Genomic DNA, 17,093 nt, shown 5'->3' with positions numbered 1-17,093 from the left:
TAGTGGGAAACTCCAGGGAATTAAGTCTGTGCTCACCAGGGAATTGGTGGGAGAAAGAAGTCAGGAGGAAATCTGTGTGCGTTAGATTTACTAGCCTGACTTTGCATTCCCTCTGGGTGAGGGGGGAAGAGAGATTAGCTCTCGGTAATTCTGTTTTCCAGGACTGGGAACGGGGAGGGTGGAGTCCCTCTGTTTAGATTCACGGAGCTTGCTTCTGTGTCTCTCTCCAGGAACACCTGGAGGGGGGAAGGGAAAAGGTTTATTTCCCTTTGTTGTGAGACTCAAGGGATTTGGGTCTTGGGGTCTGCAGGGAAGGTTTTTGGGGGGACCAGAGTGCCCCAAAACACTCTAATTTTTTGGGTGGTGGCAGCTTTACCAGGTCCAAGCTGGTAATTAAGCTTGGAGGTTTTCATGCTAACCCGCATATTTTGGACGCTAAGGTCCAAATCTGGGACTAGGTTATGATACAGGGACATCAGGAAGAGCTGCCGTCATGGTAGGATGTATCATAACAGCCACAGCCCCTTCCAATATCAGGTTCCCAAATCGTCCAATTGCTGATATTGGTCCCCTGTTGGGTTATAAGAATGGAAGCAGGAAGGGAAATTTGGAAACATAGTGAACTGCCGATGCAGCTCTATATACAAGCACAGCAAACCCTAATTATTTTGAGAAATGGGGCCATGACAAAAATGTCCTGGCTTTCCCTACCGAGACAGTGCACAGATCTGGTATGGCTGTGGGCAGAGAGTAATTCCCACTCTGAACTGAAGGCTTAGCTTCACGTCCTTCGGAGCTTGGAATGTGAATTTCCGAAGGAGGGCAGTGAAGAACAGGAACAGCTCTATTCTAGCCAGCGGCTCACCAAGGCAACCGCGCTTTCCTGAAAAGAAGACAGTTGTGCACGTCAGCCAGAGGATTCTTGTCAGAACAGTTTGGGTCTCAGGACAAATGAGGCATTACACAGCAGCAATTTTGGAACAGCAAGGAAGAAGAGATGGATTTGTCATCAGTTCCTCCCTTCTGAGTCACTTTTTTCTGGTTTTAGTACTAAATTTTCCTTCACTCAGGTTTACATTAATAATAACAGTACCGCTGAAATTCCTTCTACTAACGGAAACGATCATGTTTGATAGCTCTTGCATGATCAACCACTTCTCTGCAAAGCTAGCTAAGGCCTAATCTACACACATTTTTATACCAGTATAAAAATGTCTTTATACTAGTGCCTAATCTCAGTATAGCTTATTCCCCTTCCCATAACTGCAGCCACATTAGAAAGGCTGTGATGTTTTAACTTATATTGATTAAAAAAGAAAATCACACCCCAACTGACAAAAATCTAGGAGGCATGTATACTAATATAGTTAAAGCTCTACAATTTCTATATCTAGCTGATGTCTTACTTCCCTAACAGTCTCAGTTACACACAGCTGTTTTATTTCTTAATTAAAAATTTTAAATTAAATAACATAGGTGAGGTGTAATCTTTTCCTGGCCTCGCTTCTCAGTGACATAATACATGGCCTGCTGAACACACACAGGTCTAGTCAGCATTATTTCTAAAGAACGGGGCTGTGAGTCCCTGAATCTACACTGGGTGGGTGGGGGGAATTTATCTAAGATACGTAATTTCAGCTACGTGAATAACGTAGCTGAAGTCGACGTACTTAGAGCTACTCCCCGCGGTGTCTTCACTGCGGTGAGTTGACTGCTGCCGCTCCCCTGTTGACTCTGTCTGCATCTTTCAAGGCGCTAGAGTACAGGAGTCAACGAGAGAGCGCTCAAGGGTCGATTTATGGCATCTAGACTATATGTGATAAATCGAACCCCGCTGGATCGATTGCTGTCCGCCGATCCAGTGGGTAGTATAGACTTACCCTTAGTTTCTATATAAACCACTTAAAAAGAAAAAGGTTTACATACTTTCCTTAGCCACACATAGCGAATACTAATATTGCTTGTTCTTTTAACTGGCAAGAAAGCTCGCTTGACCTGTATATAAACAAGGCTTGTGCAAACCTGTCAATCCCTGATTCACACGCATTTTTGTTTCAGGAACTTAATGCTAAAGATCTTATTGATTTAAATTGTGCGGGACCAGCCCTTAATGAGTCCAAGTGAGGGAGAATACACCACATTCTATGGTAAAATGTTCTAAAGGTTGATTGGTTTTTATGAGGGTGCTTCAGGGATCTCCCACACTTCTATCATCTTTACCATGTTTATTCCCCCTGCTGACTCTCCCTACAAGTGAAAAGAAGTGGTAAAAGGTGAGGACGGCTATTCCTTCTGTTCTCACTCCTACATTCCTAACAAGTGAGGCAGGCTACTTTCTCTTTGTGCCCACCTTAGGGTATGTCTACACTGGAGCTGGCGCACTAACACTAGAAGCATATCCGTGGTGTCATGAGCAGCTAGCCACCCAAGTATATTCTGAGGGTCTTGGAAGGGGGTGTACTCGGGATGGCTAGTCCATCCAGCTGCATGCACCACTGTGGCTATGCCTCTGTTTTTAGTGCACTAGCTCACTCTGAGCTAGCATGGGCTTATCACCCCCACAAAGAAATTACACCTCCAGCTCCAGTGTACACATACCCCTGAGGGTAGCAGAGCTGAGGCCGCTCTTTGCTGCTGTTGTGTCGAGCCTTGTTCTAGGAAAGAGCACTTTCTCAAGAATGATGTGCCCTCTACCTATGAAAAAACTGCATAATTCCAGAATCCCAGCCCTGAGACACAAACTCTGGCCATGGTTTTCATTTCTGAGCTTTCCATTTTCCATGTGCCTCTGTCACTTATAAATGCTGTGGGTTTTTCTAAACTGAAAATGAGAAAGGCCAAGACTTGGTGCTATAGTGCAAAGGGACAGAGTCAGACACATCTCACCTGCAGAGAACGGCAGGAAAGTTTCTCTTTTCTTGAACTGACCATCCTCCAGGAAATGCTTAGGATTAAAAGTATGAGGGGTTTCCCACTCATTCTTGTCAAACAGCACTGATGTCAAATTGGGAATCAAAAGGGTGCCCTAAAGAAAGAGAAATAAAGGAATTTAAACCTTCCCTGATTCCATTTTTAATTGTGACCTGCAAAGAGGCAAAAAAGAAGGGGTCATGCCTTTCATTTTAATCTTTTATGATGTACAAAGAAGGCACAAAAGGAGGTTGTTTTTTTTAAAAAAAGGATAATTATCTAGCTAGTTCTTTACCTTACATTTATCTAGAATTTCAAATCTGGCTTTCCCTGGTTTTGCGGGTAATCTCTCTGGAGCTCCAAGAGAGAGAAGAATGGAAGCCATCACAGACTTTAGATGAAGGAGTGGACTGTTAATCTTTGAAGAAAGAGAGCTTTTCCCCCAACTGGTTTTTAAGAATTTGAGGTGTTAATATCACAACAGACAAACAAACCAAAAATGAACACCAGTCTGATTAAAAATCATTTCCCATGTCAATTATACAGGTTAATTTCCTTCACAGGTGTGATGTTATAGACCTACTAGTTCTCCTGCATCTCCTAGGAAAAACAGGGGAGGCAAGGTTGAATTTCTAATAGGAAAAACAAGCAGAAAAAATATAAACTCTCAGGCATTCTTTATACAGCAAAAGGGAGCACAACCCATCCATCCACCTTTCTTTTTTAAGGGCCAGATTTTCAGAAATGTGGTGGCTGTTGGCCTCGAATGATGTATGTGTGTGTAGTATATATCTATAGGCAAATCCAGCAAGTGCTCCTGCAAACTAACACTCGTGTGCGCTAAAGTTCTTTTTTGCACTCCTAATTGCTATCTGCAGATATAATGCACTCTCCCCCTGCTCCTGTGTAAAAATATTTCCCATAAGTTATATTAATGAAGGATTACTATCAGCAGAATGGAAAGTTGCTACAGGCAATGGTCTTCTGCAGCACACTTGCTGGTAGAATGGTCCTCTGCCTGGCTGAGCTCCAGAATAAGCTTGCTGCCCTTCAGTGTGAGTTTGTCCCCATTTCACTGAGGATCAGTCCACAAGCTGGAGAAGAAGAATGCGCCCATGTGTTAGGACCTGAGGAGAGCTTCCACTGAACATATTCCGGGAACGCTGGGGTAGGAATTCCAGCCTGCTCCCTTCCATAGGGAGAAATTGTGGCTCAACAGCATGGCTAGGTGAAGTCAGAAATGCTGCAGCTTGAGACAAAACCAGTTCAGAATTCGGGAGCGGATGAAGATGAGATACGCCCCACCCGTAAAAAGAAGCAGCTGCTCCCATCAGCAGACACCAAGGCCCAGACCCTCAAAGGTATTTAGGCACGTAATGCCCATTGATTTCCAGACAAGTTAGGTGCCTAAATACTTCAAGTCTCTGCGTCCAAGTGCCTGGCTGACCTTTCATGAGTCAATAGCCATAGTGGTGAACTTGTGCTGGACTTACTTCTTACTCCTTTTACTATGGTTTCATGCAAATAAAAATAAATAACTTACATCATGTTTTATGAAGACAGCCTACAAAAGTCTGACCTAGATTTCAACTTCCTCAAAGCTTGAGAATGTGAGCATCCAAGGTTTTGGTTAAGGAATTTTAGCCCACTATAGAAATAGGGGCTACCTGCAAAATGCTGCCCTGGATCTCGGTTTAGTCCCAAAATGGGTTCAGATTCACAACTGGGTCCTCCAAGGTGCGAAGGTGTTTCTATCTGGGACTTTGGTTTGGGCTTATCTCTTAATTTCTTAAACCAAGATAAGAAGTGAAAACTACATTTCCCTCCAGCTTACTTTTGGCACATAGAATCCGGCCAGTGTTGTGTCACTAGTTGCCATTCTGGGCACACTTGAAGGCAAGATGTTGCTTATCCTTTGCACTTCATGAATAACTGCATTGGTGTATGGCATGTTGTCCCTGTCGTCCATGGCTGGCTGGCGAGACTGGCCAATCACTGCGTCAATCTCCGCTTGCACTCTCTCTATGAAAAGAGCAGAGTTCACCATTGTTCCAAGAATAATATATTCTTGGAACAAGCTTAAGTTGTGCAGGGTTTAGAGTTCATTGTTTTTAAGTCTATACCTAATAAAGCTTGATTCAAGCATTGGAAACAGCATCAGTGAGCAATGTAGAGATCTGAACATACAAATACATAAGAAAACTACAGCTGGTTAGCCTAAGACAAATGCAATGGTAAGGTGGTGAGAGGAATTTTAAAATGTAATTTAGGCATAATAGGAAGGCCTCCTTTAAAACCTATATGGAAAGCAAGAGGCGTTTACTCCACTTCTCAAAATCAAATGTAAAGGCATTATCAATAAGTATTTTGTCCTTATTCAAAATGGCAAAGTCAATTACCGGGCTGACCCAAGAGATATTAGAGCATGAAAATATTTATCTGCTGGTTTTCTGTCAGGCAAGACTCAATTTTTGGGGGACACAGGGTTATTCCAGCAGCTTGCAAAGAGTCCAAGGAATGCACCTATTTTGCATTAAATGAAGCAGATTATATCTGCCATTATTTTCAACAAAGGTCCCCAGTGGAGCCTCCATGGGTCAAATCTCAAGGCTGAAAAGGACACTGACTGTGTAGCACCTTTTAGAAATCCACAAGCCACATTTACAGAATTAAATGATTTTCCCAATGTCTCGCAGGAAATCTGAGGCAGAGCCTGGACCAGGACTTGGATATCCTGAGTCCCAGTCCTCTTAATTAGCCACAAGGCCATCTTCCTTCTTAATCAAGGGTATTGCAACTATGGATTGCACTCCATGCCCTTGCAGCAGTTGGTGGAGGTGTAACTGAGGGCAGAAAAAAGAAGCTATTCCAATAAAAGAAAGGCTTTCTGTATGGGGAAAAATGATTGCTATGGGAAGAAAGCACCTTTGCACAGAGATTTCATAAATCAACATTCTGAGTTCTGTGAAAAGTCCCCGATGTGGCAAGGGTTAAGGGTAGAAATTCAAGAGCTCTTAAGAGATTAGAAATATAAACCATTACCATTTACCTTGAACGTCTGGATATAGGGCCATGTACAGCAGAGCCCAGCGGATGGTTGTAGATGTTGTCTCAGTTCCAGCAAAAAAAAGATCCAGTGTGGAAAATATCAGATTTTCTTCACAGAAACTAGAATCTGCATCGGCCTTGGAACAAAGATATATGTGGGTGGGACTACAACAATATTTATTAGCATTATACAAAGCTATGGAAACATCATTCTAGGCTCAATTCTGCAAGGTGCCGGGCGCCCTGAATTTCCATTGCCTTCAGTGAGAGTTGAGAGTGCCAGGACAGCACCATTAGAGAGAAAGACTGTACTTTTAGCATCATTCTTGAGAGTGAAAAGTTTGAGCTGATTTTAGGTCTGAGCAGAGGTCCTGCTGAAGTGAATGAAAGACTCCCATGCACTTCAACTGGCTTTGGGTCTGGCCCCTAAGGCACAGGTAACCTTACATTTTAGGACCCAAATCAGCAAAGTGCTGAAGCATCCGAGTAGTCCCACTGACTGCTCTCCGCGGCTCAGAGGAAAACATGTGCTTAAAGGCTTTGCTGAATCAGTTCTTTCCTACCTAGGGTTTCTAGCTGTTAACTAATGGAGGGTCAGATGCTCAGACAATTCAATTGGTGAGCCCTGTTACTGTCATTCTACTTCTAATTTTTAAAACACAGAAGTGGTTTGTTCCTGTTCACTTTGTTCTTTGCTCTCTTACCTTTGCTATTTCCTTCAGATAACAGTCAATGAAGTCTCTGGTTTCAGATGGATTCCAGTCCTCTCTGTGCTTTGCAGTCATTTCTCTCACAAAACACTTCAATTTTTCCCAGTTTTTAAAAATGGTGTGATGGGGTCCAGGTATCCACTTCATTATGGTGGGGAAGGAGTTATACAGCTTTTGACATACAAAGAGACCACGATACATTTTAGCCTAGTTTTAGAAACATGCATCTCACGGTTTAATACACCCACATACATTCTGCTAAAGACACTGCATTTATTAAACTACATTGATACATAATTGTGTTATGGATGTGCTCAGAGCCCTCAACTGAGATCAGGACCCCACTATGGTAGGCACTTGACAGATACATAACAGTGAGTCCCTGACCGAAGGAGCCTAGAATCTAAAGAGACAGGAGAGACAAAGAGTGAGAGAAAGGAAATATTATCATCATTTTACAGAGTGAGAACTGAGGCAGAGAGATATTTAATGACTTGGCCAAGACCGCACAGGCACTGTTACCAAGCCAGAAAATGAGGCTAGGGTCCTGAGTCCCAGTGCAGCATTTTAACCACAAGCCCGTTCTTTCTTGTTAAGATATGCATTGTCTTCTCTCAGCCCTCTGCTGTGACTGCTGGCCTGGTCACCAGCTACTGCTCCTGTTGCTTTGGCGCCCCCTACAGGACAATGTGCTGTATTGCCTGAGGCAGTGCAGCAGCAGCACTGCAGAAGACTGAATGGCCACCCTGCTAACGACTGGTTGATTTACCAGTGAGGAAAGATATAAAGGTCACAATGTCAGAATCTGGCCTCACATTCCGACACATGATGTTGATAATATTGATGTTACCACAGTTTTTATCGGAGATTGGACGTTGGTATTGAAGGGTTTGTAAAACACATGGAAGACTGCCTGGGCCCAGCAACATGAGCAGATAGATGCAGACACTGTGTTTTGCCTCTCAATATGGCCGCTGCTGCAATAGCAGGATTATGTCTCATCTCAGCCACTACGCTGTGCTGAACCAGGAGGCAACAAGAGGAGCAAGGTCCAACGGGCTGGATAACAATGTGTCCCTGGAAACCATGATTGCCCAGTTTTCAGGGCCACTGTCAATGAAGCAGCACCATTATGAAACACAGTAGTTTGTCCCTGCAAATGGGGCCACTTGAAGAAGCTGCCAGCTGGACAAGCCCTTGACCCTGACAGAGGTTGGCTGTGCCTCCGGAGGTCACCTCCCACCAGGCCTGTTGTGTAATGACACCCTGCCATTCTCACTGCCGCAAGAGTATCAAGCAAATCTACCCCTGCCACACAGGTCCTTGAGCCAACCCTCCCCTGAGCACAGAGTCCAATGCACAGTGTGACAGCAAGGAAGGGAGTTGCTTGGGAGCAGCGCGGATTTGGCACCTTTTCTTCTTCCTCTTCCTACACACTCTCCCTGATGCCCACTGAAACAGCCCACTGGGCCGTCAGCTCCGTTAGAGATCACGTTAAGTGCCTATGAGGTGGCGGCACTGGTACAGAAAATCAGGTTGGAGGATCTTCTAGCACGATACCTTCAGGGGGGCCAGGTGAAAAAGACTAGCCGAAGGGGGAACTGAGGTGGAGAGAGATTTGTTGGGGAAAATGAGAGCATGGATGCCGCAATCAGGCTATCATAGAAGTGAATCTGGGACAACGCTGTCACACTCAGCCCTGCTTCCAGTGAAACTGCTTGGGGTTTTTCCATTGTTTTCATATGTTTAAAGTCAAAATCAAACAAGCTCACCTGGCTCCAAATACTTCCCTGGAGGTACAACGTCTCATCAATCAACCGGAGTAACTTCTGGAAGTGACTATCATGATATTCAAACCGGTCTCCAAAAGTCACGGAACAGATTATGTTGGAAACAGCATTGTTAATTTTAAAGTGAGGGTCAAAAGGTTGCCCTAGAAGAGAAAATGGGAGAAATTGGTGGTGTTCTGGTTTCTTAGAAAAGGAGAAGAAAGTTGTTGACAGACATAAACTATTTGATGTGTATGAAATCCATGAATAAAACCTGAACATATGCATATATCACATACTTGTCCATATCCCTTGAGCAACATTTGCTGCATTGTAACCTATCTGACTATTGAAAAACTGTTAAACACATAGATGGGATCAGCTGCATTTTGATGCATGCAGCATATCAAATCTACCAGTTCAAGTCAGTTTTTGCTATGTATAGAGACATTTATATTTTTTCATACAGGTCTCTGGCTTTGTTATAGTGTAGGGAGGTTTTACATATATGTGGTTAGGAACCACTTTCTCTCCATGGTCATTAATCTTGGCAATGAACATTTTTGTGGGCCTGTTTTGTAAATTTGTGTGGCTACATTGATGCTGACAACTCAGCATTTAGTGCCATTACTGACCGATATAAAAACATGAATCCCAAACAACACCAAACTTTTGGATCCGTATCCAGATCTGGACCATGGCACCAAGGTTCATACATGGCTAATGGGCTAAGCCAAATCCCTCATCTGAACTGAGTGTTAGGAAAGATCTTAGATTCAAACCTCATGTTTCAGGCACATCTCTGTTATTTCACGTTCATTGCCAAAGAAGAGCTACAATTTTTGACAGAATAATTAAAGTGTCATTCTCTCTAGTTCTCACCTTTTTCTTCCTCAATTGCATCTGTGAGGTATCTGCTCTCCTCCTGTATTCGTTCTTCTAAACTCCTCTTCCCCAGGCCAAAGTTTCTTAGAGTTGATAAAGCAAATCTTCTATGTTGTTTCCAGCTATGTCCATTAGAGAAGATTAATCCTGGGGTGAAAAATGACATCTGGTATGTTGTAATGGTCATTAGAAGATTAGAAGACTTGAACCCTCCTTTCCTTTTTCAAGTTTAAGTGAGGCCTGGCTATCTTTCCACAGGATACTTTCTTCTGTTCTCTAGCAATGGTGGAGTCATGTCCAACATGTAGAAGTTACACTTTTACAGAAGGTGTATAGAGCTGAGGTTCAAGGAAGTAGACTGCAATGCCGACAACGAATGAGGTTGGAAGATGCAATTTTGAGGGATTTCAGAAGCCTAAATCCTCCCATTCTGACTCCTGCTGAAGGAAAACTTGCAAGAGACCATCCAAGATGGAAGTCCATTTTACATGCCATCGCAGCTACATGGTAGTCATGATAATCTGTTGCTGCTGTCGCCAGGGATATGGCAGTTGGAATGTGAACATGAGAAGTCAATGAGACATGAGCACATGTGTAAGTTTTTGCAGAATTGAGGAAGTTACTAAGGCCCAGATCCTCAAAGGTATTTAGGTGCCTAACTCCCATTGATTTCACTAGAAGTTAGGCACCTAAACACCTTTGAGGATCTGGCCCTAAGTTACTACCCCAGAGCACACGTCAGTGAGACCGTTCATGTGCATAAGGTAAAGCCCATTTGTAAGTGTTTGCAGGATTGGTGCCTTGATAATTAAAAATGTTACATCTAAAATACTTGAAGAAAAAGATAAGAAAAGAAACTCACCAAATGTACCGAAGATTTCGTAAATCAGAGGCATTTGTGGGCGATCAAGAAAGTATTCACCTCGATGGACAAGCACTTCCTTCACCAGCTGGAATCCATTTACAATCACAACTGGCAGGTTACCCAACTGCAAGCTGAAAATGTTGCCATATTTTCCAGCAAGCTGGAAAAAAAAAATAAAAAGAGCATGTGGTTTAGTTCATATTTAATTTGTTTGATAACCAGAACTAGAGCCCATATAATGACTACTTAATTAATAATAATAATAACTGTAAAAAAAAGTATTTGTAGAACAAGAGCACTCAAGGGCCCGGCTGTTCAAGCACTGATTAAAAAGAATGAGCTCACAAGTGGATATAACAGGTGGATGAAGCATGTAAATGGGGAGGAAAATGAGGTAACGGTAAAATAAGCGTATCTAAGGACAATGAATGCCCTGTGCCTTTTCCTAGGGGATGTAAAAGTAAAACAGACCAATTGGTAAATAATAATAATTGAAAATTAGCCCACTCTAAGCTGAGAGGAGCAGACACCTTCCTAGCTGGTAGCAATATTGACTGCAGATACGTTGCCCTTCAACGATCGTTATAGGGATGATAGTTGAAGGACAACATATCTGCAGTCAGTATTGCTACCAGTGAAGAAATCAATATTCTGGTTTAAACAAAACACACTCCAGTTCTGTCAGAAGCACTCCTTCCTTCTGGCCTACACCCACCTCAGGATAAACTACATAGCTCCCTGGGGCACTCAGGGCGTGTGACTGAAAGCTGCAGAGAACAAATTAGTGGCTTCCGCAAAGGCCTGGGTGAAAGAAACCCATTCTAGTCCTCAGGGCCGGTGCAACTATTTAGGCAAACTAGGCGGTCGCCTAAGGCGCCTAGTGGTTGGGGGCGCTTAAAAGTCCCCTCAGGCGAGGAGGTGGAGTGGAGGTGAGCTGGGTGGGGGGTGTGCGGGGAGGGCTGCCAGCAGTAACGGGGGGGGGGCGCACAGGGGAACAGCTCCCCACCCCAGCTCACCTCCACTCTGCCTCCTCTGCTGAGCACACAGCCCCCGCTCTAAGTCTCCTCCAATCGGCGCCGCAAGCCTGGGAGAGGCAGAGAATTAGAGCGACGCCGGCGTGCTCAGCGGAGGAAGCAGAGCCAAGGAGAGCTGGGGCGGGATCCCAAGGCAGGGTTAGCTGCCATGGGGGGAGTCTCCCCAGGCGGGGTTAGCTGCCCCAGAAGGGGAGAGGGGGGCTCCTCAGGCGGGGTTAGCTGCCGCGGGGGGGGGGGAGATCCCCAGGAGGAGTTAGCTGCCATGGCAGCGTTCTCCCCAGGTGGGGTTAGCTGCCACGGGGGAGGGTCCCCGGGCGGGGTTAGCTGCCGCAGAGGGGGAGTATCCCCAGGTGGGGTTAGCTGCCCCAGAGGAGGAGAGGGGGGCTCCCCAGGAGGGGTTAACTGCTGCGGGGGGGGATCCCCAGGCTGGGTTAGCTGCCATGAGAGGAGTCTCCCCAGGCCGGGATAGCTGCCGCAGAGGGGGGGTCTCCCCAGGCGGGGTTAGCTCCCTTGGGGGGGGCTCCTTGGGCGGGGTTAGCTGCTGCAGGAGGGGGCTCCCCAAGCGGGGTTAGCTTCCGCGGGGGGTGGGGAGTCTCCCCAGGCGGGGTTAGCTGCGGCAGGGGGGCTCCCCGGACGGGGTTAGCTGCTGCGGGGGAGGGGAAGGGGTCTCTTCGGGCAAGGTTAGCTGCCATGGAGCGGGGGTGGTGGGCTCCCCGGGTGGTGGGCAGGGTTAGCTTCCGTGGGGGGAGGGATTACCTGGGGAGGGAGGGGCGCAAGGTGGAAATTTCGCCTAGGGCTCGAAACTTCCTTGCACTGGCCCTGCTAGCCCTTGCAAGGGAACAGCCCTCACAAGTAACCTTCCAAACTCCCTTCGGCTTCATAAGTCGCTTTCTAACCCTGATGAGCTCCCACCTAATCACATCCTCCCGCCTAGGGCAGGGTGCTTCCAACCCTTGCCCAACTCCCCATAACTTCTGACCCTTGCCCAACTCCCCGTACTCCATACAAGTGTTTACCAAGCTTGCAATCTTCACAAACCTGTTTAAAAGCCTGTAATTAAATTCCCTCAAGCCCCTTCGAAATGTCACTGAAAATTCTCACACAAGCTAGTTCCTTGTCAGCTCTTTCCAACCCTGATGAGCACCAACCTCAAATGCTACACAGCCCCTTCCAAGTCTCAGTCCTTCTATATTTGGTAACTTTTTATGAGCCTCTTCTTACCTGTAAGTCCTTGTGGGCCTACTCCTGCACTGCCCAAGCCCCTGCATACATTGCAAGCCCCCTGTCACACTCACAACATCCCACAAGTTACCTTCAAGCCATGGTACATTGTGCACTGCATCAGACACTAACATCCACACGTAATCAGGCCTCAATTCACTGATACGTTAAATCTAATTTACACTGTACCCCAGCACAAGGCAGACAAAGCTGGAGGATCCTGCGTCCTGAGGATTTCCATGTGGAAAGGAATCCACAGATGGATCCTAGACACTGGCTGCGGGAAAAGGGGTTTGACCAGAGATTTCCCTGTGCTCTGGTGATCCCAGGCAGCAGGCTTCTGGACTGGCCCACTGGGACTGTTAGTAGCTGATACAACTCAGAGCAGTCTAGAGATGGCTCTAATTTATGCCAGGGGCCAGAGCAGCACCAGGACAACCCCAAGGCCATGGCAGTGCAGGGCTGGTGCCATCATGAGCTGTGCCATACATTCTTCTGGCACAGCTGAGGGTCTGACCCAGCATCTCTCTCACCCACTACTCCCTGGTAAAAAAAAAGCTCTTGCAAACAGAACTCCTACACTTGCTTCCCTTCCCCACTTACCTTCTCTACAGTTCTATGGGGCTGTTTGACATCCATATGGAGGATATGGCCCAGGAAGGGCAGCGGCAAAGGACCTGGAGGGAAATTCTTTGGCCGTCTCCTTTTCGTGTAATCAGCAATCAGCAGGAACAGACCTAAGAACATGGCCAGTGTCTGAAAGGGCATGTTCTGCCAGAGCCACATTAACCCAGGGACAGCCTGCAGCGGCATCTTCCCCAGCCAGGTGCACTCCTGCAGCTGTAAGAGGGAGGAGTGACTGGGGTAGAGGGAAACCTGATAGCAGCAGGCACAGCCCTGCCCATCCACTTCCTGCTGACGCTGGCGGAGGACAAAGTTTACAAGCAAAATCAACACACCCTCAAACAGCTACATAAGAGCTTTCGATGCCAGAGTCCTAACCCGGAAACCCTACTAGGGCCCCCTCTACTGGTTCCTTCAACTCATCAGCAAAGATTTGTCAGATTTTTCCTCCTGAGTTATAATTTCTCACTTTCTCCTGGTTCTTCCTAAAAAATCAATTACAGATTCCCTCCTCCTGCATCCTCTGTCATGAAAAATAGCCAGTAAAACCAGATTTTCTACAAATCTGGTAGTCAGGAATGCAAAAGATCTTTTTACAATAGGTGTTAAACGTTTTGACAAGCCCCCTGTCACACTCACAACTTCCCACAAGTTACCTTCAAGCCATGGTACATTGTGCACTGCATCACACACTGCCATCCACATGTAATCAAGCCTCAATTCACTGATACATTAAATCTAATTTACACTGTACCTCAGCACAAGGCAGACAAAGCTGGAGGATCCTGCGTCCTGAGGATTTCCATGTGGAAAGGAATCCACAGATGGATCCTAGACACTGGCTGCGGGAAAAGGGGTTTGACCAGAGATTTCCCTGTGCTCTGGTGATCCCAGGCAGCAGGCTTCTGGACTGGCCCACTGGGACTGTTAGTAGCTGATACAACTCAGAGCAGTCTAGAGATGGCTCTAATTTATGCCAATGGCCAGAGCAGCACCAGGACAACCCCAAGGCCATGGCAGTGCAGGGGTGGTGCCATCATGAGCTGTGCCATACATTCTTCTGGCACAGCTGAGGGTCTGACCCAGCATCTCTCTCACCCACCACTACCTGGTAAAAAAAAGCTCTTGCAAACAGAACTCCTACACTTGCTTCCCTTCCCCACTTACCTTCTCTACAGATCTATGGGGCTGTTTGACATCTATATGGAGGGTATGGCCCAGGAAGGGCAGGGGCAAAGGTCCTGGAGGGAAATTCTTTGGCCGTCTCCTTTTCGTGTAATCAGCAATCAGCAGGAACAGACCTAAGAACATGGCCAGTGTCTGAAAGGGCATGTTCTGCCAGAGCCACATTAACCCAGGGACAGCCTGCAGCGGCATCTTCCCCAGCCAGGTGCACTCCTGCAGCTGTAAGAGGGAGGAGTGACTGGGGTAGAGGGAAACCTGATAGCAGCAGGCACAGCCCTGCCCATCCACTTGCTGCTGACACTGGCGGAGGACAAAGTTTACAAGCAAAATCAACACACCCTCAAACAGTTACATAAGAGCTTTCGATGCCAGAGTCCTAACCCGGAAACCCTACTAGGGCCCCCTCTACTGGTTCCTTCAACTCATCAGCAAAGATTTGTCAGATTTTTCCTCCTGAGTTATAATTTCTCATTTTCTCCTGGTTCTTCCTAAAAAATCAATTACAGATTCCCTCCTCCTGCATCCTCTGTCATGAAAAATAGCCAGTAAAACCAGATTTTCTACAAATCTGGTAGTCAGGAATGCAAAAGATCTTTTTACAATAGGTGTTAAATGTTTTGAATGCATCATTTTTATTGCAATTAATGTTTTGAGGGCTTACATTCGAGCCTGATACCTCATTCTCTGAGCAATCAACTTCCATTGTCCTCCATGACAAGATTTTTTTTTCTTTTTTAGCTCCCATCACCAAGGGCACTTTACAATTATACATTTACTGGCCATTTCATTTAAGAATTTAGTCCCCAGACCTGCAATCAGATCAAAGAGGAGGCCACAGAGATTATGTTACATAATTATAATTGAACATACCTATTACAGTAGCTCCAAGAGGCCAATCAGATGGGGCCCCATTGCACTAGCTGCTCTACACACATACAGTAAATGACAGTTCCTGCCCCAAAAAAGCTAGTGTCATAAACAGATACTGAAAGGTTAATGTCTCTTTTACCTGTAAAGGGTTAAGAAGCTCAGTGAACCTGGCTGACACCTGACCAGAGGACCAATGGGGGGAAAAGATACTTTCAAATCTTGGTGGAGGGAAGTCTTTGTTTGTGCTGGTTTTTTTGTTTGTTGTTTTCTCTTGGGGCTAAGAGGGACCAGACATGCACCGTAGGTTTCTCCAATCTTTCTGAAACAGTCTTTTATGTTCAAAATAGTAAGTACTAGCTAGAAAAGGCGGATTAGACTTATGTTTGTTTTTTTAACTTGTGAATGTGTATTTTGCTAGAAGGATTTTACCTCTGTTTGCTGTAACTTGTATCTTAGGCTGGGGGGAGGGAGTCCCTCTAGTCTATATGAGCTGAGGACCCTGTAAACATTTTCCATCTTGATTTTACAGAGATAATTTTTACTTTTCTTTCTTTAATTTAATTTTAATACATACCAGAAAGCGTTCCTTCAAAGTAGGAGACCAGGTTATGGTCTTGACGGCACAACAGGCCCATAAGATGGAGGCGTCATGGGAAGGGCCATTCACGGTCGAAGCTGTTTACTATCTCATAGCATTTCCCACTTCCTCCCTAAAGCCTAAAGTGTACCATGTTAATTCTCTCAAGCCCTTTTATTCCAGAGACTTAAAGGTTTGTTAGTTTAAAGCCCAGGGAGAAGATGACGCTGAGTGACCTGAAGGTGTCTACTACGAAGGAAAAAGTGACGGTGGCGTGGAAAAGGTGAACGTCTCCACAACCTTGGAACGTCTGCAGCGGCAACAGATCAAGAAGCTGTGCACTAGCTTTGCCCCATTGTTCTCAGTCACCCCAGGATGGACTGAATGGGCATACCACTCCATTGACACAGGTAATGCTCACCCAATTACAACCCCACCCTACCGAGTGTCTCCTCATGCCCAAGCTGCTATAGAATGGGAGATCCAAAACATGCTACAGATGTAAGCTAAATGCGGTAACTCGTCCCGACAACTATCCAATGCCACGCACCAATGAGCTTCGGATGCTGTATTTTCCACTCCATGCATCTGATGAAGTGGGCTGTAGCCCACAAAAGCTTACGCTCAAATAAATTTGTTAGTCTCTAAGGTGCCACAAGCACTCCTGTTCTTTTTGCAGATACAGACTAACCCGGCTGCTACTCTGAAACCTGACCTAGGCAAGGGACTCATCTCTGTGTCTGTGTCCTCATCTGTGAAAAGGAAACAAGGATCCTTGTCCACCCTTTGTAAAGCACTGAGATCATGGGATAAAAACCATTTTCAGTGTTACGTTTTAAAGAGAGATTTGAAAGATGACTGAAATTTAGTCCTCTCAATGAGCACTGTTAACAGAAAAGATGATGCAAACAAATAAGAACCTGAGCAGAAAGGATGGACTTGAGAAGTGTGTGCATGATAGCTCAATGTCTTGCTTGTTTTTGTTGCATCCCATCCCTTGTATACATCAAAGAAAACTAAAAGAGCTGGACAAGTATATTAAGCAGCAATCAACCCTCCCTCCCTCCCTCCACAGTGACTATATACAGTTCAGTGAGCAGCAGCCACTGCACCTAGCCAGGATTCCAGTATGTTTTTCGTGTGGTTCAGCCATCTTTGCTTTAAAACAGAAAAAGCTGCTGTTAAAATTTATACACCAGCTATGATTTCAAACCTAAACCAGCCAAACAACCAGGCTCCTGGAAAGCACCTCCTTAAGAATTCTCTCCCTAATAAAATGCACCTTTCCAGCCCCCAGACATTTCACGGTTAGACCAAAAAATCATTAAAGTATCATTTCCACACATCGTTCTCACTCTCACATCCACAGCATTGATGGGGAGGGGGAACCCACCC

General features: G+C 45.6%; 2 protein-coding genes across 3 annotated transcripts in view; one reads left to right on the top strand and one right to left on the bottom strand.

The window, feature by feature from the left end:
* HOOK1 (hook microtubule tethering protein 1) overlaps positions 1–17,093 on the top strand; it is a 194,895-nt gene that overhangs the window by 57,684 nt on the left and 120,118 nt on the right. The window lies entirely within an intron of this gene.
* LOC127055275 (cytochrome P450 2J2-like) lies at positions 304–15,103 on the bottom strand. Of its 2 annotated transcripts, none has more exons than XM_050962086.1 (9): positions 14,234–15,103; positions 10,185–10,347; positions 9,320–9,469; positions 8,441–8,601; positions 6,663–6,839; positions 5,960–6,095; positions 4,745–4,932; positions 2,887–3,025; positions 304–883 (listed from the first exon to the last, which is right to left on the bottom strand). In XM_050962086.1, the coding sequence occupies exons 1-9, from the start codon at positions 14,441–14,443 to the stop codon at positions 708–710; spliced, it is 1,500 nt and encodes a 499-aa protein (XP_050818043.1). In that variant the 5' UTR covers positions 14,444–15,103; the 3' UTR covers positions 304–707. The 2 variants fall into 2 exon arrangements, with proteins under 2 accessions (XP_050818043.1, XP_050818042.1); XM_050962085.1 differs by lacking the exon at positions 14,234–15,103 and adding an exon at positions 13,046–13,255.

The sequence above is a fragment of the Gopherus flavomarginatus genome, chromosome 7, assembly GCF_025201925.1.
Source record: "Gopherus flavomarginatus isolate rGopFla2 chromosome 7, rGopFla2.mat.asm, whole genome shotgun sequence".
Classification (NCBI taxonomy): Eukaryota; Metazoa; Chordata; order Testudines; family Testudinidae; genus Gopherus; species Gopherus flavomarginatus.
Note: the sequence above shows the minus strand (reverse complement) of the source record. Positions and strands in the feature narration are given on the sequence as shown.

What these genes read in the sequence shown, in the direction of transcription:
- LOC127055275 (XM_050962086.1), bottom strand. Translation starts at nt 14,443, where the DNA reads ATGCCGCTGCAGGCTGTCCCTGGGTTAATGTGGCTCTGGCAGAACATG. An exon ending in CCGGATTCTATGTGCCAAAA is followed by an intron (nt 3,026 to 4,744) that starts GTAAGCTGGAGG and finishes CTCTTTCTTTAG; the next exon opens with GGCACCCTTTTGATTCCCAA. An exon ending in TTTCCTGCCGTTCTCTGCAG is followed by an intron (nt 884 to 2,886) that starts GTGAGATGTGTC and finishes TCTTCTTTTCAG; the next exon opens with GAAAGCGCGGTTGCCTTGGT.